The sequence below is a fragment of the Plectropomus leopardus genome, chromosome 7 (assembly GCF_026936395.1).
Source record: "Plectropomus leopardus strain MGB_pleo_1.0 chromosome 7, ASM2693639v1, whole genome shotgun sequence".
Classification (NCBI taxonomy): domain Eukaryota; kingdom Metazoa; phylum Chordata; class Actinopteri; order Perciformes; family Serranidae; genus Plectropomus; species Plectropomus leopardus.
Window position 1 is genome coordinate 20,975,718 of NC_142182.1, and position 21,766 is coordinate 20,997,483.

General features: G+C 38.8%; 2 protein-coding genes across 3 annotated transcripts; one reads left to right on the top strand and one right to left on the bottom strand.

Moving 5' to 3' along the window:
* The first annotated feature begins 5,195 nt into the window (after positions 1–5,195).
* On the top strand, positions 5,196–10,121 carry cpa5 (carboxypeptidase A5). The gene is made up of 11 exons (XM_042496650.2): positions 5,196–5,324; positions 5,844–5,925; positions 6,046–6,180; positions 6,368–6,472; positions 7,840–7,941; positions 8,047–8,148; positions 8,257–8,367; positions 8,776–8,866; positions 9,125–9,324; positions 9,462–9,546; positions 9,776–10,121. Exons 1-11 carry the CDS (start codon positions 5,260–5,262, stop codon positions 9,961–9,963), a joined length of 1,266 nt encoding a protein of 421 aa, XP_042352584.2. The 5' UTR covers positions 5,196–5,259; the 3' UTR covers positions 9,964–10,121.
* An 869-nt stretch (positions 10,122–10,990) lies between these two features.
* On the bottom strand, positions 10,991–21,465 carry cep41 (centrosomal protein 41). Of its 2 annotated transcripts, none has more exons than XM_042496705.2 (11): positions 20,846–21,465; positions 20,455–20,518; positions 20,296–20,343; positions 17,974–18,035; positions 17,607–17,676; positions 17,293–17,437; positions 14,218–14,384; positions 14,071–14,138; positions 13,862–13,976; positions 13,158–13,376; positions 10,991–12,445 (listed from the first exon to the last, which is right to left on the bottom strand). In XM_042496705.2, the coding sequence occupies exons 1-11, from the start codon at positions 20,876–20,878 to the stop codon at positions 12,318–12,320; spliced, it is 1,119 nt and encodes a 372-aa protein (XP_042352639.2). In that variant the 5' UTR covers positions 20,879–21,465; the 3' UTR covers positions 10,991–12,317. The 2 variants fall into 2 exon arrangements, with proteins under 2 accessions (XP_042352639.2, XP_087936310.1); XM_088080184.1 differs by lacking the exon at positions 20,846–21,465 and adding an exon at positions 20,594–20,839.
* Positions 21,466–21,766: the final 301 nt, after the last annotated feature.

Sequence of the window (21,766 nt, forward strand, 5' to 3'; positions counted from 1 at the left end):
TAAATGTAGGCTAATTGCAATTAATTACTGTAACCATGATTAAAAAATATATATGTATTTAAATTAGGCTGCAGTCAGAAAATGTTGGAATTTTCAAAGGGGTTACATTCAAATATACATTTTTGGTTAAAAAAAAAAAAAGCATTAGTAGGATATATCATTCAATCAGTTGCCTTTCACCTGTTTGCCATGCAGGAACGCCTTCTTTTGTGACAGCCAACTACCAAACAAACTGTTTTCTCCCAGTTAAAACATTTCTTGGATAGCAATCAAAAAGTCATCAAATGTAATGAGTTACTTTAGGTTACTTTGACAAAGTAACCTTTGAAACTTGAGCAGACTGGCTTGACTTCTGTCAAAAACATGGGAAAAGAGCAATGAGCTGATAGGCAACAGCTTCTGTACATTAAAGGACACCCACTTGTAGTTATTATGACACAAAAAATGCCAAAAAAAAAACTGAGGTCACTCCAAGATTTTGCATAATGTGTTGTTAAAGCTACTTTGACGATCTAATTACACTTAAGGCCTACAAAAGTTTGCTTCTCAGACGAACCAACACAAAATAAAATCAATTAAATTTAAAATGAAAGAAAATATATAGTTTACATCGGGTTCAAAAACACTAAATTTTGGACTGAATTTGATTACCACCACACTACTACAGACCGTGGTCACATCATGAACATTTCATTTATGATGAAACGAAACAGTTCTCCTTTTATTTTTAAGAAAAAGTTTCCATACTTCCGGAAAAATACTTACGTCCTCTCTCGAGCTTGACGCTGCTCTCACTCTGGAGGTCCCGTTCACTTTTCATTGATTTTCAGGGGCGAGCTTCGGCCATGACAGATCTTCCTACTGACCAATAGAAATAGAGAATGCCTGTCATGGAGTGCAGAGTGACCAATCAGAGAGCAGCGGGGGCGTGTTGTCGTTATAACAAAGGACGTGATCGTATTTATGACAGATTCAACCTGCTTTAGTTCTGATTCAATATTTTGCAGTTTTTTTTCTGCCAAAGAGCTTTTTTTATTGTCCTTATCATGAATCTGTGAGTTTTGTCTTAAAGGCATGGTGTAAAAATATTTATTAAAACATTGAGAAGTATATGACAAAAAATGTAGTGAAATGTGTCTTTGTTTTGGAAAACATTACATTTTTTGAATGCAATAGTAGGCTTTGGAAGCAGCCTGGGACACACACATTCACAGACACAAACCACATACCGCAGCTGGTTCGTTTTGTGATCTGATGTTTCATGGTTCGTAATGAAACGCCTGTGAAACAGCTGCAGCGCTGCCTTAGTGACAGGAAACAATGTGGTTAGCAGCTTCCTCTGTGAACTGCTGCTGGCCTTCTGAAAGGAAACAACAATGTCACACCCTGACAGCTCTGATGGTGTTATCCATTACAGAATCATGTTTGATGAGTGTGGATGCTGTTTTTCAGCAACACTTTGCTTCCCTGTGATGTCTGATCCATGTTGTCTGGAATAGATATCTGAATTCCCTTTAGGCTCAGCATCTATAAGCTGTTTTCTTCATATACAGAGAGGAAGTCATTTCTCCTGCAGTTTCCAAAACTTAATTCAACCTCAACGACCTGCAGCATTTAAGGTGTAGAGGGTGTATCAAAAGATGAGTATTAAGTCACCTCATGTGACCCTGAATAAGAATATATGTGGATTTAGAAAAAAAGACTGATAAATCAAAAGGTATTTTAAAGTTACACTTAACAGCAGTGGATATGATGCCTAAAAATAAAGCCACTTATCGGCTTTAACCACAAAGTGTATGATGTAGCATAAATGCACTAACTGCCTGCCATAGAAATTAAAATGATTATTTGTTATTGCAGGTTTTTAAATGTAATAGTGCTTGAAAATATATGCTTACATCTGTTTGTTCATACAAATCATGTTAAATAAAATACATAAACATCTTATTATTATCTCTATGGTGGAGGCTGTTGTAGCAAGATGGTTTCCACATTTGGATTGTTAATGATGCTGTTTTTTTTTTCACCCCCAGCTCTAGACTATAGGTGGCACCACAGGCCAGAACTGAAAATGCACTTGCCTGGGTGTAAAATGCATCTACTGGACATCACATCTCCTATCTTGTTCCTAATTATAATGATCACAGTTTTTTGTCCAACAAATAGGGGCAACTGATCCATAGTATAGTTTTTTTGGGTCATTTTGTAACACACTTCACCCTCTCAAGCCACTGTAGCATAGTGCCTCTGTATGTCCAGGTCCCATAAGAAAGAGTGTTTGTGTTAGAGCTCATTATAACTATAGATGGCCATAGTTGGTGCAATAATTCGACTGCAGTAATATACGGCACATATTTTCATTTTCTGACACACTTTTCATACTCAGCACATTATCCATATTCGTATTTTAAATTATTTTACATATAAGTGTTAACATTGTAACATGTTGCACTTTTTAAACTAATTTTACATACTATATTTCTACTTCTACCTCTAGCAATTGTGACGAACAACAATTTCCCCTGGAAATCAAAAAAGTATTTGTGATTCTGATACAGCACAGTGCTTTTCTATATTGGCAGTGCTCTCCAACTTCATCACTTGAGCAAATATGACTCAATGACTTCAATTTCATTATGCAAGTGAAACGAAACAGCAGTACAACTCACAAATGTGCAAACATCATCAGCAGCAGCAGCAAAATCCAGTGAAGGTTCAGCCTGATGATTGCAGCGTCTCGTTGCTGTCAGACTGAAGAAAGTCCACTAATGCTACAGCTTTTATAAAAAAAACCTGTTTTTCCGTGGCAATTATAAATGGTTTTGTTTTATTGGAAACAGAAAATTTGTCACGTTCTAGCAGAAGTAGATTACATGAAATTAAGGAAGTTAAAAATTCTTAAAATGCTGTTTCACCGTGATGAAAACAGAATTTAGACACGTCTGTGTTTAGCTGATGCTTTCAGTAATGTCTAAAGTAAGCAGGTAGGACTGCAGTGTCCTGCTCAAGGACACTTTGGTAGGGACACATGGACTTGGACGGACACACTGTCTGCTTTACTGTGAGTCTCTGTGAATCAGAAACCTTCCAGCAGGTGTTTTCCACAGCTGACTCCATCTCGGCTTCTGTCTCTTTATTTTTCCTCCTCTTATCAGCTGGCTGGCTTAACACAAGCTCGCAGGCTTTGGGACATTTGCAGTGGAGAGAAGTAAAATTAGTGAGTAAAGTCAAAGATATTTACTTTGCTATCATGTGAACTGACTTTAAATTATTAGATGCTCAAATGTGTGGTCAGTATTGTGTTACACAGACATAAGACGGTATCAATATGCACAAAGAATTGAATTTTAGTGACTTTCAAAGATCCTGAAAATGTTATCTAACGTCCATTGTTCAATATTTAAACTGTCTTGATGACTATACCTGTTAAAATGTGACTTATTTATAAGTAGAAGCAGAGTAGTCAAAAGCTGGATATTAATGTTTCTGTTTCTTCTTGCTGGTGTTACATTTTTGGGGTGGATATCCCATTTTTAAAGGAAACCATGTGAAAGCACCAGATGTGAATTTTTGCCCTCTGACATCTTCAGTTGTCTCATATCTGAATGTGTTTTAGTGTTAACATGTGGAGTTCACAGTACATCAGCAGCTGGTTTAAATTTGGCTTACCGAGGCTGTTTGCTGATTGCAGTCTTGCCCCAACAATAACAAAGAGGAAGCTGAAACACACAGTGGACGACCGTGACTTCCTATTGAGCAGAGAGACTCCATCATAAGCTGTGAACAGACTTCAGACCAGCACAGACAATGACCAAACATTGTTATACTGTATTGTTTATAATTTTTGTCCAATTTTCCCATAGAAACTGCAGTTATTCACACAATAATATCAGGTGAAAATGATATAGTGACAAACTACATATGTGGTGAGATAAAGACATGACTTGACATTTACAACTGGATAAAACAAAATATCTTATAATTTCTAGATAAATGTCCAGAGACAAGGTTAAACTTGGTATGCATTTAAAAAAAAAAAGTCTTCAAATCAACCCCAAAATTTGTCTTTTTTGTAAATAAATTCAAACATACCATATAGAGAGCAGCTCCTCCAGCAAAATGTTGGGCAAAAACAGGCCCATGTGAGAAATTAAGATTGCCACCTTGGAAAGATGGTTGTGTTTGAGGAAGAACCTGCATTAAATCGAAAACGGTGTCATCTGCTATATGCTATTGAAACTGCTTGGATTATTGAATCAAATCAAACTCTGTTTATATAGCACCTTTCATGCAACCATGTAGTCCCAAGTCCTTCACAGAGCAAAGATAAAATAGCACAGAAAAAGTAAGTAGTAAATCATGGAAAATTACAGCAATTAACATTAAAATAATTAGAATAAATAAAAGAATAAATAAATCCAATGGGTAAAAAATGGTCAGCATCAATCTGTAACTAAATATGCTGTAAAATCTATGCTTATTCAATTTAAACTGTAAATAAACTATCAAAAAAATCTATTCAGTCAAAACAGTAATTCCATGTTTTCTTTGGTATTTTTGTCATTTACATATATGCAGTGATAATTTCTGGGTAATATGTAATCTAGCAAAATAAATCTTATACTAAGTCAAGGTTTCTACTTGTGCATCAGTTAGTCGATTGAGGGATGGCTATTTACTATGCATTAAATATATAAAACATTCTCTAGCTGCACGTTTTTAAATGTGATGTTTGTGCTTTTCTGTGTTTTCTAATAATCTAAATACATTTTAAATTTTGGACAACACAAACACTTTGGATTGCAATGACTAAACTTAAAAAAGTATTTTATACCATTTTGCAGACAAAATTATTAAACAAATCATCCAAAAAGTAACTGACAGTTGAGTTGATAGGGAAAATAATTCATTAGCTATTTAATTTTTACTTATTCTGACTATTAGACTCTGAGCCTTTGTGTGTATAACATGTTTTGTAATTAAATTCAATAAAGAACTAGACTAAATTCTACAGATGCTTTAAAACAACCCATCCTTTTCTTTAAAAACTGACCCAACTCCGGATATGTCAAAAACATATGTCATTAAACACATGATGCAACTTCTGGTCTCATATGTCCAGACTGGCGTGGGAAAGGAACCAGCCGCTGACACACCTCCCTCACCTTAAGCAAGGTTGTGGTTTGGACACGTGACCATAAACACACTCTGCCATAAAAGCCTGTGTTTGGCCCTGCCAGGTTCACACTGGTGGTCACGATGAGGGTTCTGCTCGCACTCACCGCGCTGTTTGTGGCCGTTCTCGGCAAGGAGACGTTTGAGGGGTAAGTGGGTCTGCCAAAGCCTCTCACTGCTGTACAGAAATGTGAAATTATGAATCAACATGTGGGGCCTCCAACTTTTTTTTAACTCTTTAGAACCTGAATTGACAACAGTTTTGTAATCTGCATTCAGAAATTTGGTTTCAAATTGTTTGGATTTCTTTAAAAAAATCTTACAAAAAAAACATGGGATGAGGGCAATTAGCACCTTTGTGAAAAATGTCTAGCAAATTGCAAAAAAAAAAAAAAAATAGTAAAAGTGACAAGAAAATTACTCTAGAATTATAAGATTATTAGATATTAAAAAAAAAAGGGAAAATTGTCCGGTAAGGCAAATTAACATGTTCTAAAAATTGTGGGGGATGTGTCCCCTGAGTCCCCCTACTATGGCATGCATGATGAACATTTTGAGTACCAACCTTGAGAAATCTTACCTCATCTCACATGTGCCAACTTCTCTCTGGGTCTGAGATCTTGAGTTGAGTCAAAGGATGTTTTAACATGGTGGTTCTCTTTTTGCAGGCATCAAGTGCTTCGCATTGTTGCAAAGGATGAAGTCCAGCTGTCTCTTATCAAGGGCCTGGAGGACATGAGCGAGTTTGAGGTCAGTTATCATCCACAACAATTTTAAAATGATTCTAAAATTAAATTTGGAAGTAAAAAAAGAAAAAGCAAAGCCGTAAATTAGTGACAAACCTCTGAGGATATCTATGTTTTTTTCCAGCTGGACTTCTGGAGGGGAGTGACTGATGTGGCCACCCCTGTGGATGTCAGAGTTCCTGTCCACAGCCTGCAGTCCGTCAAAATTCACCTGGAGAGTCAGGACATTGAGTACTCCATCATGATCGAAGACCTTCAGGTAGGAGACCTGCAAACATCTCGGATTCTCAAGTCCAGTCTTCAACAGGAAGAAAACTAAATCTACTGCAGTTTTGAGCTTTTCATAGTATGAGTTAGATTTTGGGCCAATCTATTTCAGTAATGGATTTATTAAAAATAAAAGATAAAAAAAGTAAAAATATATGTTCCATGTTATTGTCCTGCAGGCAATGCTAGATGAGGAGGAGGAAGAAATGGTGTCTGCTGCTCGTGTCCCTGAGCCCAGAAACACAGACAGCTTTGACTTCTCCAGGTACCACCCCATCGACGAGGTTAGTACACACACTCAATGGCTACCATTACTCAGTGAAAGCATTAATACCACAGACAACTTATATTGAATAGTTTAGACTTAATTCTTTGTTCTTACATCAGAAAATGAAAAGGTCATTAGGTAGTTATTTGTAGCATTATTATTAGCTATTAATGATTTGCCCTAGTGTCTGATGTAAACAATTGCAGACATTCCATGTAGTACAGCAGAGGTTGTACTACATGTATGTTTTAATTGTATTTGTTTTTTAAAAAATAACTTTTTAAGGTCATATTTCACTTGAGGGTCTAGTTAAATGTGTCAGTATCCTTGCAACTAATAAAGTTTTACCAAAACTTCAAAAGTGATGCACATCCAGTACATTTTTGGAAACAAATACCCCTTTCACACCAAAAATCAGCGTGTACACGCAGGTTTTTCATACACGGGTAAATCTGCTAAAAATAGGCTATAGATTCTTTTGACAACTATACTTTTCTGTGTTTGTCTGGGTTATTGTGTGTGTCCGTTCAACATCACGAACAGGCCTGAGAACAGATAAACAGCAGAAAGCAGCATGGAAGAGGCTTTTGAAAACTTTAGTCTGGTTAGTTCTCTTTATATATCTGTTACTTTTTCAGTCTCTCTTTTAAACTTGGTGCAGACTAATTTGGATGGATGTTTTAGTGCTGCTTAGGAAGAGAAAGGTGGTAATTAGTGGTGGCGTGTCATTGCATCTCGCCTGTGAAGGAGTTAAAATTAGTGCGTTCAACCAGGTGTTGTGTTTCCATCAATGCTGATTGGACCTAGAGGTGGTAATACCCATGACTGCTGCAGAGTCATTTGACCGGGTGTAAATGCGGATACACTTTCTATTGCATTAAAAAGTCGAATGTTAGCGGATGTTTACAGCTTTTTTTGTGCCATGCACTATTGGCTGATCCTCATACCAGGAGCCTGCTTTCACCACTAACTGAGCACCCTGTCGGCAGAGAGGTGCTGAAGATCAATAGGCAGCATGATGGGGTGACTGGGTGTGTCTTAACCTTCTCCTAACCATGCCCAATTTTGACGTTTTTTTCACATTCCAGGGAGGATGCACTCAAGCCAAAAGTGGGAGGTTTAGTTACTCTTCAAGCAGAATCAATGACAAGGGACAGTCCTAGAATAACATCCACTGACAACATAGGCACACAGTTCTCACTCTGATTATATAAGGCCCAAATGGCATGTAGTAGTGTCTCCTGATAATGAGAGCGCTAGGCTTTCAGCTAGATTACGGATTTGTTACCAGCAGATTTTAACTCACCCAAGACCAGACAGTGCTGTACATAATTATGTCATAACCCTAACCCTACAGACCAGAATCTTGTCTTTTGTGTTTAGATCTACGCGTTCCAGGACATGCTGGTGGCTGAGAATCCCAATATGGTCAGCAAGATTGTGATCGGTCAGAGCTACCAAGGTCGTCCCCTGAATGTCCTCAAGGTAAGAAAACAGGCTGGGGATCATATATATATATATCAGGAAACACAAATTTAATAATTGTTCTTTTACTCTTTGTTTCATTGCTTCTTGAATTTCTTGTCTCAGTTCAGCACCGGTGGAACCAACCGTCCCGCCATCTGGATCGACACTGGAATCCACTCCAGAGAGTGGGTCACTCAGGCCAGCGGCACCTGGTTTGCCAAAAAGGTGCTTTTATAATTCTCACGTTGTTTTTGTTTTTTCTTCACTGTCTCTGCAGCTTCTGATTACTAACCAGCTGCACTGAACATTGTGTTTTTATATTTCTGTGGGTAGATTGTGACTGATTATGGACGTGACCCCGCTCTCACCGCCATCCTCAACAAGATGGACATCTTCCTTGAGACTGTGACCAACCCTGATGGCTACTACTACACTCACAACAACGTAAGCCTCTTATCACCAGAATTGTTTTACTGACTGATTTTTATTATTACCTCCTGCCACATTTCGGTTTTTGATTCACAATATTCATTAGTAGGACCTTCGGCTTCGGTTTCCCATTCCATTTTCAAGGACATAAAAACAAAATTTGTCCTGTCTTCTTCTACAAAATTACTTTGCAGCGGTGAATATGTTTTAGACATGGACAGGTTAATAATATATATGTAATATTAGAACCTTTCAGGTTAATCCACTCAGTAATCATAAATAAAGACAGGAACTTGTTGTACAAATTAACACAAACTGACACGTGTTTCTAATCAATCAAGAAAACTAAAGATAAATAGATCAAGACTTACATTTCCTTTTCAACAGAAAGAAAAGTGAAAATTGTGACTCTGATGTTTCCAGAACCGTATGTGGCGTAAGACCAGGAAGCCCAACCCCGGGTCTAACTGTGTGGGAGTCGATCCCAACAGGAACTGGGATGCTGGTTTTGGAGGTAACACCTTTCATTTGTAGCTGAAATTTAGGAACTGTATGTCATTCTTAACTTCCTTTTCAAATTTCAAACCTTCAGTGTATAGTACTTTGTTGTGGTTGTTTTGTTTAAAAAATAATCAGTGCTACAGGTTGTATGAAAAATTAGTATGTGTAGAATTTCCACCCACTTGCATTTTATTGAAACTACACTTGCAGCATGAGTATTTGTGTCTTCAGGTGGTATTTATAGACAGTTTCTCTGACTCTGTTGTTGTAGGAGCTGGTGCCAGTGGCAACCCCTGCTCAGAGACCTACCGTGGTCCCAGTGCTCACTCTGAGTCTGAGGTCAAGTCCATTGTGGACTTTGTGAAGTCTCACGGTAACTTCAAGGCCTTCATCTCCATCCATTCCTACTCCCAGATGCTCCTGTACCCCTATGGCTACACCAGGACTCCAGTCAAGGACCAGGCTGAGCTGGTAAAAATCATACTTTTTAGCTTTTATGACTTACTTACCCAGGCCTTGTTTATTTTAAGTTATAAATGTAAGAATGTGCAACAGCAATATGAGAACCTATTGGTGGATATTCATATGTGATCATATTCTTTCCACAGCACAATCTGGCTAAGAAGGCTATCACTGACCTGGCCTCCCTGTACGGTACTCGCTACAGATACGGCAGCATCATCAACACCATCTGTAAGTCAAGTTTTTTAAATTCTACATTCTGGTTCTACTTGTGAAATGAACCATATTCACTGAACACCAATGACATAGAGAAATCAGATGTTCACACCTAATACTGTCCCCAGAGCTAACAACTTGCATGGTGGTCCTCCTTCCTGCTGTCTTTATATAAAAATACCCTGAGCAATACAATTCAATTGTACTGACAATACAATTACAATTACAATTGTTTCAATTGTAGACCAAGCCAGCGGTGGCACCATCGATTGGACCTACAACCAGGGCATCAAGTACTCCTACACCTTCGAGCTTAGGGACACCGGTCGTTATGGCTTCGTCCTGCCAGCCAATCAGATCATCCCCACCGCCAAGGAGACTTGGCTGGCTCTGATGGCCATCATGGACCACACCTACAAGAACCCCTATTAATGTGTGTGTGTGTGTGTGTAGAGGTGTAAATCTCTGTGGAGAGAATATTGTTGGCAAATGTCACTTCCAGTATCATAACCATGATCATCATCGTACATCATGGCTCTTCAGACATCGTGAAAACCACAAACAGACAAATAAATGAGCACAACAGAAAACTGCCGTTTCAATTTTTTTTCAACTTTTTAAAAAAAGTTACAAGAAAATATAAAGAAAAAATAAGAATATATATAGTAATTGTAGAATTATAAACAATAACACTACATAAATGTGTGATTTTTGTGTGGCTGGCTGGCTGGCTCTGGAGTTAGGTGGACAATGTGTTGAAGAAGGTTCATTAACCAAAACTCACAATGGAAACAGAAAAGAACAAAAATCCTGGAAAAATTAAGCAAAAAGCCACAAAGGTAAAAACAAACAAACAAACAAACAAAAAACCAACAACAAAACAAACAAACAAACAAACAAAACAACTGAAAAGAAAAGAAAACCATGGTCTCAAGCAAGGCGTCACTGAATCATTTCAGTGGGGGGGGGGAATGACTCTTAAATCTAACATCAACAGTTAACTGCCAAAACATTTGCAGGTGGGTCACAATCAATATACCTCTCTCTCTAGGATGAATTTTGGCCCCAAATCCTCTGTCTGTCAGTCACCAGTGTCTGATTACACAGCCACAGCCAGAGGAGCCCAGACTGCTGAGCCCTCACCTCTCTCCTGAACCACAATGACCCTTGTAAACAAAAGGCAAAATCATTACTATCATCAATAAACCAGGTTAAAACAAAAAGCAAAAACAAACACAAAAACCTGGTTTACAAAAAAAAGTAAGACATTTCACCAGTAAAAGTGGAGGTTAGACACCTAATTGATAGCTTCACTCTGACTAACAAGGCACAGGCGGCCTAATCAAGCCTGCTGACAGCGACTGCTGTTGGGGATCTGGATCGGGGCATGTGAAAGGGCATTGAGAGAAAGAACCTTTTCGCTATGTGTTGTCTTATTAAGACAAGGAAACAATTCTGATACAGCAAACAATTATTCACTTTATTTGACATTAATTTACAAACATAATCATGTGATCAGATTGTTAATGTGAGTTAAGACTGAGTGAAAACATATCTTTCAGTCCATATTCTCATAAAATGCACTTCAAAGGACACTGTGTGAGTGTCTAGAGGGGAAAGTTGACCATGAATCATGCAATACATCATTACAACAAAAGGCCACAAATTAGAAATACTGTTTTTCAAATGCATCTGTAAGGTACTGAAGTGCTGCTTTTACTACCATGACAAAATGCACAATTCGTTCTGTTAGTTACATTGCTATTTTTGTGATGACTGTCTTTGTGAAGGCCTCAACTAATCAGCTAGTTTGATTACAACTTCCAGTACTTCAATCCACACGCACAAAGGAAACTTAACACGAAAGTCACGTAACAGCATGAGCACATGAAAAAGTTGTACATAAAGGCTGTTGGTTTATCATCAGTTTTGGAATCAGATAAGACATCAGAATAATGTGGAAAAAATTACAAAAATACAGCACAGCTTTTCTCAAGCTTTGTAACTATATGTATTTATATATTACATCTCATGTAATACAACAATCCCCAGCACATCCTTCATATCAAATCATATCAACATACTGTCTCCAGCGAAAAAGTATGATAGGAATGCCATTTATTTGGTGCCTGTCGTACTGATGGAGCAAAATGTGAACGCTCTGGACATAAAAATGATAAGAAAAAAAAGAACAGGTTATCCACAGAGTGAAGTGGAAAAAAACAGATGCGACTAGTGTCAAGAAATTCATTTAAGTGCAAACAGATCCATCGGTTTCCAGGTTCGCAGATGAGGCACTGTGCAAACATTCAAACACACACCATTTATTAAATATATCAAGAAAAAACATCAAGGGGAAAATACTTTAGTCTGACATAAACCTCCAGAATTTCTCTGCCCTGTTCCAGCTGACATTTGAAAATTTGTTTTTAATTTCATACTGTTGTCCAGTGTTAATGAAGTCCCAATGAGAGTTTTATATGTATATATTTTAGTTGCTGGGAACAAACTTTGAAAAGAATATTCAGCGTCTGGGTGTGAGATGGATTAAAGATGGTAGAGAATATCAGAAGCACATGTATGTGTGTCTACAAGTTGCTTAAATTAAGGAGCTGTGTTGTTTCCTGCTCACCTCTGACTGTACAGGATTACAGTATCTTGGAGGATTATTTGGACCAGAGGTGTGTTTCTTTACAGTTATGGAGCCTGAAGTGAATGGACTTTGTGTTGGAGGTATGTTTGTTGGTATATCTGTATGGTTTGGGTGCAGGGAGGTGGAGGTGGTGTTATTTCCAGGGTCTACTGCTCTGAACCCTGGCGCTGTCCCTCCCAGCTGTGGAGGAACTCTGTCGACTCCGAGCGCTGGACGCTTTAGACTGGGAGCTGCTGGTCGACATGCGGCTGGACATGCGGCCTGCAATGAACACACGTGCAAAGAAGCAAAATGATGGTCAAAAATAACAACTGTGAGTCTAACTTTCTCAGGTGAAGGTTATGAGTTGTGACTTAAATCTACCTGATAACAGAATTTCATGAAATGGAGCAAAAATATCACAACGAATGAGACAATCTAAACCATTTTGTGATCTTGACTGATAGGACTGGTCTGTCATGCCTTATTTATGGATCCCATCAACTGCTGAAAAGGACGTGATATCCAACATCAAGTTTGTGGGAAAGTTCCTGGAAGCAATTATGTAATTTGGTATTTGGGAAAATGGAGAATGTGAATGAGTTGATAAACCTCCAATCAATTAATTCAGTTTATCACTACTGTGACCTACCACAGGTCACCTCAACAATATAATCCTTCACACGTGGAGAATAAAATTGACCAAAAATACAAGAATACTGAATTCACTTTGGTTTAAATGGAGCATTTTTTCCCCTGAGGAATCCTCCGTAAATTAACAACTGCTTATGAACTTATAAACTGCTATAAGCCTATAAACCTATCAACTAAACTAACGAAACAGAAAAAGTGCAATGCACCGATTCGACATTTTCAGTCCCTATATTGATTATTGTGGGCTTTGAGTATTGCCCAAAAAAGAGTAGGCCTGCTGATCTGATATAAGTTTCCCCAATACTCTCATTAAGTTGAGTTTCTGACAGTGTGGTCTTACTGTTGGAGTTACTGGGGATGAGTATCTCCTCCAGCTGCTCCTGGACCTTGGTCAGCTCGTCTGATGTAAACCGCCACCTCCTCTCTGCTGCCTTAGATGGCTGCTGCGGCTGCAAAGAGCTCTTCTTTCCCTTCAGTGATGTAGGAGAGGACAGGCAGGAGGTGGGGATGGAGCCTGTCGTCATCCCTTCTGGAAATTTCTGAGCAATGACCTTAAGACCTAGGAGAGGACAGCAGAGGGAGACGATAGATAGCTCCAGCCACGTCCACAGCTACACCAAATAGTGGTGACATGTAGGAAAGCACTGATACTCAACTCAATACCCAATTAAAATAAAGTCATTCACACTGGGGATTGTTTTTGTGCTTTTAGTATAGATAAGAGTGCATAAAACAGCATCAAGATAGAGCTTGTTTATCAAAAATAAGTGCCAGTGGAGGATCTCCCGCACCCCCTGACAGAGGTCCTAGCTAAGCCCCCAATGTCCTAAAATCCTGGCAACATCCTATAATCCTACAGAAGACCTAAAATTCTAGAAACGTCCTAAAATCCTAAAAACATCCTAAAATCCTAGAACCACATATGGGGCTGCTGTGACTGGCCCCTGACCTCCTGTCATTTTGCAAAAGTGGCCCCCAAGCGAAGCCAGTTGAGTATCTCTGCATTAAAGGAAGTAGACGAAGAAAACCTGAGCAATACGTTACCTCCAGACAGCATAAACAGATTCTCAAATCCTCGTTCACACATGATGGTGGCTGCCTGGCTGGCGATCCTCTCATCCTCATCATACATGATGATGATCTTTCCAGCTGAATTTTTCTAAGGTTTTTGGGTTAAGTTCAGATAAAACAGTAGTAACTTCATCCTGAACCTTTCTTTTTCTTTTTTTTAAATTAATAAAATTCAAGGATACATATTCCAGCACGTCTTTGGTGTAGGGGTTCATTGTTCGAGACAGCATGGCGATGGGGAAACTGTGTGCTGGAGGAGAGAAATGATTCAAATTAAAATAATGGATATTTTTTGCTTGATGATCCGGGTTCATGTTCGTGCCACCTACCGCTGATAATGTGGCAGCGGTCGTATTCGTCCCGGTCCCGTACGTCCAGCAGCAGGTAGGGGCAGTCGGGGTAAGGCCGGTCAGCTGGCTCTGGGCTGGACACCAACTCACTATCCATTCTCTGGTTGTTCCTGTCGAGGTTCATCTCTCCCACACCACTAATAACACTGTAAGAGGTAAAAGCTTAGAAGCTGCAATGTCTTTGTCAGAAATACAGCCTGACATGTAAATGTGTTATTTAAATCAATTTAATTTATTATCTTTCAATTTTTGGCAAATGTGGTTTTGATTCTTCCTTCTTTCCATTCCTTGTTTGTACATATTTTGCTGTTTTGTATCTACAGAAATAAGGTTTATTGTATTTTTCAAAATGTATTGTTTTTCATCAGTGAAGCTACAATTCCTGAATAGGTTATGCAATTTTATGGACCTATGAGGCATCTGACATGTTTCAGTACAAAACATATAGATAAGTGCATAAACTATGTTAAATACACTAACTTCAACACATTTTGAAAGGTGACAATAATTGGTGTTGGCACAATAATAACATGAAAATGTCTAGTGTGTAAGATTTTGTGGCATCTAGCAGTGAGGCTGTTCAACTGAAACTTCTCCCATGTTCCAAGTGTGTAGGAGAACTCTGATGGTTAGTGACGCAAATTGCCCTGTCTGGAGCCAGTGTTTGGTTTTTCCGTTCTGGGCTACTTTACAAAAAACATGGTGGACTCTGCGGAAAAGATCCAGCTCTATATGTATATATGAATGGCTCTTTCTAAGGTAATGAAAATGAAATTCTTATACTTTGGTGATTATAAACTAATGAAAACTATTATGAATAATATGAACTATTTCTGCCAATAGATGCCCCCAAACCCTACACACTGGATCTTTAATAAGTAAGTAATAATGTACAATTAGGTATCCAATATTTATTGTATATTGTGCAAAGGTGCCATCCCAACCTATAGCAAAGAAAACAAAAAGGAAAAAGTGAAAAACAGCCATCAATTTTTTTAAAATGATTTTTGGCTAATGTGACATACTCAAATTTTAGTTAGATTAACTACTGTTACTGTGTTTTCCCAGGTCCTAAAATACCAGTGCAATCTCATAACCAGGTCATCAAATACTGACAATGCTGGGCTGATAATCAGACTGAACCACCAACCCAAAGCATTGGTGTTTAACAACCTTGTAATGAGACTCAACAATCAACTATCTTTCTCCAGAACTACATATTATTGTAGGTTACAGCTTCTTTTAGTCTAAATCAGGTTAGACAACCATATGCATTGATTTAGTATATTCACTGACTAATCCCAATTTATTGACACTTGATGACTAGTTAGACCCATATTTTCCATGGCACCAATCATCGAACACCACTTCATCTGTGCATCCCACATACACATGTCTATGCCAGTCAAAGATGATTCAGCACAGGGCAGTACTGATTCTCTGTCTCCAAGCAGGGAAGTGTTGATCTCACAGGTGTTGGACTAGTTAATGTGAAATCAGATCCGGGGGGAAAAAGACTCTCTGCAGCAAATGTGAATATGGAGCTCAGCCAAACACTGTAGAAGTACACCACTTCACCCTTGTGTAGGTTTACCCCAGTGCTGCCCTACTTTCTCTCTCCATCTGTCCTCCCCACAAGGTGAAGATGACCTAAAAGCTCTGCCATTAGACAGAGCCTACAGAGGCTGAACCCCCTGGAGAGACCACAGATAGAGTTACACTCCTGGGGTCCCTGTTCAAGCTTTGGGGGGGAGGCACAGGTGACAGGAGGGGATGCTGAGAGCGTACTGATTGAGGTTATTGTGTGATATAATGGAGGGTTGGGTTTTGGGACAGGCAGATGCCTTAAGGGACAAAAAGGGTATGTACAGTATGTTAAGTGCATATACAGATATGGTGAGTGTAGGGTTACATGTGTGCTTGTGGTTGTGAGTTGTGATTGTTAGGTGCTTTGTGTGACTGAATATGATTGTGTGAGTCTGTCTGTGTGTGTCTACAGCTCTTTTTACACTGAGATGCTCTAGAGCCTCTATGAGGTCCCTTCTTTTAGCCTACTTCACATTTTTACACAGAAACAAATGACGGCGGCATCATTCCACTCCAGCGAGTGATAATACACTGCATTGCCGCTATCTTCGATGTTATATGCTAAGTGATTTCGTTCTCTGCTTGGAGAGTAAGGAGTTCTCAAAACTCGCCGTTTTCCCAGTTTGCAGACGTTTACAACTGCTGTTCCTCTCTCTGAATTAGCCGCTAATTTCTCACAGCTGCTTTTCAAATCCCATGCAGCGTGGTAATACATAATCAAAATGTCACACCTCCCCACCAACAGTCATGTCTTTCCAGCTTTATGTTTTGCACAGACCTCATACCAGGGCTGTTTTTACCTCCTGTCTCGGCCAACCAACTCTGTCCCCCTTTCCGTTATCATGCATTATATACAGAAGAGCAAGGCAGCATAGCGACACAATATTCCCGCTTTGAACAGGCAGTATAAATGCGGCTTATGTATGCATTAGTGCTGAACAATTCTGAAAAAAATTGTAATTGTGATTATTTTGACTGCAATTGCAATATGATTTGGATATTAGTGGGAATAATAATTTGTACATCACCATTGTCATTTTAATTTAGACCCAGCATGTGTACAGTTCTAACTGGGTAAAGTCAGTGTTTTTTTTTTACAAACAAACCAGAGTTGGTGATAGTTGGAACAGTGGAAAGATGAACCAAGACAGCTTTTGTGATTTTTACTTTGCTTCAGTCCACTTTGAATGAAGTGTGTCTTACAATGATAAAATTACTGTTTGTTTATATTGAGACGAGTGGGTTTATTTATCCGGTGGGTTTCGGGGCTGTTTCTGGTTAAAAACAAAGGATCTTATTCTTTAAAAGGTTTTTCTCTGTAGGGATCCTTCCCATACTGTTTTTAGACACTAAGAATACTCTAAACATGTCAGTGGCGAATACAAGCAATTTTAGAAAACAATCTCTCACTAGAAGTGACACAGTGTTTGTGTACAGTATGAGGTATTCAGTGTGGCTGTGAAGTACCTTAGCAGTGTTGACCTGGCAGAGTGGCAGATTTCCCTGCTGTCCCCTGAATCCAGGCGATCTGACAGAGGCGACGGCTGTGGGGAGCCATTGGTGTGTTCAGACATACACTCCAGGTCTGCATCAGACCCCACAGACAGACCGTCTGCAAACCAGCAAGGAGCAGGAAATCAACAGACTGTCACCTACAGTCATCCATTTATCATATGTTACACTATATCCACAACACACAATGATAGCGGGTCATTTTTATCATTTGCGGTTTGGCAGTTTCACAGTCTTAAGTGAATGAGTAATTTTGCTCGTTACTGTACCTTCTGGGATGTGTGGTTCACCGTTAATTTCACTTTCATTCAGGTCGGATACAGAGGCTACCTGAAGTATCTGGAGTGAAAAACAAAGTTTAGATAGATGCTTTTACAGGGACGAAAAACTGCAAAAACAGAAGAATATCCTAGAGTCTGTCAATGAATGTAACACACCAAGCTAAATGAATTCTAGGCTGTCTGTCTAAAACTATTCACACAAGTAAGCTATTAATCATGAAGCATTGTAAATGGATCAGGGTTTCTCCCTGCACTTTTTAACGTCATCTCTTCCATCATACCATAACTGCTGACTGGATTTATGAAGTACGACATGAATCTTGCAGTGCGTTAGGAAATATACATTAATACTTACCAATTGTGCAAACGTTGTGACCTTTAACCGCTTGAAGATTTCATCTTTTCGATACCTGTAATCTGGAAAAACAAAGAAAAAAAAACAACTTATACTCAAACCTACAAAAGGTTATAGGAGGAATGAGCCACAAAGCCCAAGTGATGGTCTTGAAATAACATTAACCCTTTAACCAACATCAGTTTTCTAGTGCTGCATTCGGATGCCTTCCACTAGCATTTTAACCTTTGAAGCCTGCAATTGGTTTGATATCTTTCTTCATAAACATGGAAAAAACATAGTAAGCAACTTGGCAAGAAATGTTCCACAGACAAAAAAACAAATAAAAGCTGTATATATATATATATATATATATATATATATATATATATATATAGAGAGAGAGAGAGAGAGAGAGAGGGGTACAGATAGATAGATAGAAGGATGGACAGACAGACAAACAGAGACAGAGGTCATTTCTTGTCTTCATTTTTGTTTGTTTTTTACTGTTCCTTTTTTATTTGCAGATTTTTTTTTTTTTACTAATTTCTTGCTATTTTAGGGCCATTTCTTGATAAATTGTTCATTGCCCTCTTCGCATGTTTTTGAAAGAAATCAAGCCAATTTGCTCAGATATCAGAAGGTTCATGCTGTACCTAAAGATACCAAAAGGTTAGTCAAAAGTCAAAAAGTCTATCTACAGGCATAATCTAACCACTGTTCTGCAGCCGTACGACACATAACTCACCTGGGTCTTTCATGTCCTCCATGTCCTCAGCCCCCTCTAATGCTTCACTAAACCTCAGCTCTGTCCTGTCTGTTCCCATGCTGCCTTCCAGCCAGAGCTCCCACTACTGCACCCAAATCGGGCTGCTCAGACAGTTTTATCTGTGCTATGGATCCTGGTATTATCCACAGTGTGGCCTCACTAGCACACACTTTCTCACAGTCCCCAGCTGGCACCTGATCAGCATGTCCCCCAAAGTCCTGTCACACAGAGGACTACTTGTGGACAGCAGCACAATCCTCCACTGGAGAGTGAAGGAATCTGTGTCACTTATCCCTGAGAAATCAGAGGACGAGTCAACACAACATCACCACTGTCTACAAAGAAGTTATTCAACTGGGAAATATCAGTGGGTTTGAACGTCTCCAGTTTACCTCTTGAAGTACACAGGTAGACAGAGAAAAGAAACCCCACAGAAAATAAGTGCCAAGTTGGCAAATCCTACAGCAAATAGTTCTCACCAACATCACTCTTCGTAACAGGGCCTGTGCTGTAGCAGGGCTGATTTCACTGTAACTGGATAATGTGTGAGTTTTATACAGTCCTGTCAAAGCAGAGTATTAGTTCCACCTGTTCACATTTAGGCAGAAGGGAAAGTGTTTATAAAATGTTAATGGACTGGATGTAGTCATGGTTCCAATAGTGTACAGCAGCATTCTGATATCCGGCTGGATAGAGACACTGTTTTGTTCGCACCGGGTCAAAACTGTGATCCAAGCAGTTTTATGTGTCCGTGTGAATGAACGCTAAAGCTGTTCTTATCTATAAGGAACCCACTGTGAATTGTGATTCTCAGACACAGAAGTTACAGTATGAAGACTTGGAAATTGTTGTTTGGAAGTGTAAAAAAAATACAGCTGTCTGTATGAACCTGTTTCAGAGATGTCCCATAGTCCAGAAATGTCAAGTCCAGCCCAGGGACCAATCTTGATCGCATGGCTGAAATCTACAATCGTTCCCATTAGATGCCACTAAATCCCCCTAATTCTTACACACTGTTCCTTTAAACATCTGGGTTATATGAATGCATCACAGTGCATATAGTTAGTAGAATAAAAGATAAAACATGATACTTACAAATAGGAATGCATGATAATATCGACACGTCATTGGTATCGGCCAATATTGGCTTTAAAAACAATGACAGAATTGGCCAACATGCTGATTTCTGCTGATATAACAAACCGATATTTATATATTTTTTTAATTGACAAAGTGAACATGTACAAAACATCAACCCTAGGTTAAAGTATTTTTTGATTTTGCACAATGAATGAATGTTATTGAAAAGCATTGTATTTTATGTCTCTAACTGCTGGTGGGCCATCAGGAAAAGAGTATGCATGATATGATGGTAACTCCATTACAGAAGAGACTTATTGATCACAAAAATTAGGTTGGGGGGAAAGTGTATTTATCGATAACGGTATCAGTTATTGGCCAAATGACTTGTGACATATAGGCATATCAGATATATCAGATAACAATATCGTGCATCCCTACTTATAAACATTTACACATGCCAGGTCAGATTCCTCCTCCATAGAGTTACTCACTTTTTTTAATCTCCTCCAGTCTTTCCATATACTTTGTAAGGCTGCATCCTACAATACAAAAATGACAGCAACACTCATAAGAAAGCATTTATAAATAATTTGACTCACGACAAATGAAAGTAGGTTATAACATAGTACATCTGTGCATGGAAAATATACCTGTGTCCAACTTTGTTTTGATATGCTGATACTTTTCGTTTGTCGGTATCCTTTTTTTCATGTACTGGAAAGAAACGACAAACATGAGTTTTTTGTTAGCTGTAAGACCAAAAAGAAAGACCGTGTATCACATTCTTACTTTGACGTTAGCTGATTTATTCTTCGAGTATGGGAGTTTTCAGAAAGTGCTAACTTTGCTAACGATATCATTTTTACAGGTGCACTGTCGTTGATATGGTAACACTGACCATAGCTAACTAGCAAGGCTGCTATGACAGCTAGCTTTGTTTCTGTTGGCTCACGCTGTATTTAAATTACAGTATATAATCAGTAGTGCAATGCTAACAGCAGGTGAATATTATAAGTAAAGCTGTCATTAAAGTAATGTTACCTCCACATTGCCGATGCCCCGATTGAGCGACATCTTTTCAAACCGAAATACCAAACATCAATTTTTAAGTTTAACAATCTCGTTGCTGATTGGTCATTACGCTTTCCCGAGCCAATCACAGAAGCTGATACTGCGCTACCGCTGCAGTTTCATATGATATGGCTGGCTAGTTGCTTAGCAGCGAAGGACGCTCCACCTTCATTCGTGCAGTGCTGCTTTCACGTTCCGTAGAAAGCACCGTTTTAAAAAATCTAAATTCGCCAAACTAAATCCGTGGTGTGCGGGCAGTGCTGTCGAGGTTTAATACCTTTGGCTGCTGTCACCAAACACTATGGCACTGTTCGTTATTTATGAAAGGGGAGGGGGTGGTGCAACCATGGGGAGGCATGTCAAATCATTTTTTTAAGCACTGGGGAGTACCTTAAAAAAACGGCTGTATTTTGTATATATTTTACTGCTGATTTTTAAAGAAAACATGCCTTCCAAACCTGCTGCATGTCTTTTTTTAATTCACCAAAAAAACACTTTATAATAGCCATTTTAGCCAGCATGCACAGCAAAAGTGAAAACTCAAGACTTTTTTTTTTTCAGATTTCGTTTTTAGCTTTTAACTTTAAACATCAAAGGGTAGCCTACATTTTAAAAATCTAACAACTACTATATGGTGGAAGGAGGGTCATGCATTTACCTCAAGTCACTCGGGGAGGCTCAAGGAAAATATCTGTAGCTTTGTGGAGGTTAAAAATAAAAGTCACACCCCAGCCACCCCCTCCTCTGATAAATAAAGTACAGCTCCTAACATAATATTCATGCTTTTCATGTTATTCAGTTACATGTGGCGGCAGGCCTCTAATTTCGAGTCATTATACACGGCTTTAACTCATTAAATGTACCACCAACTTTCGCGGATGAAATTTTTAC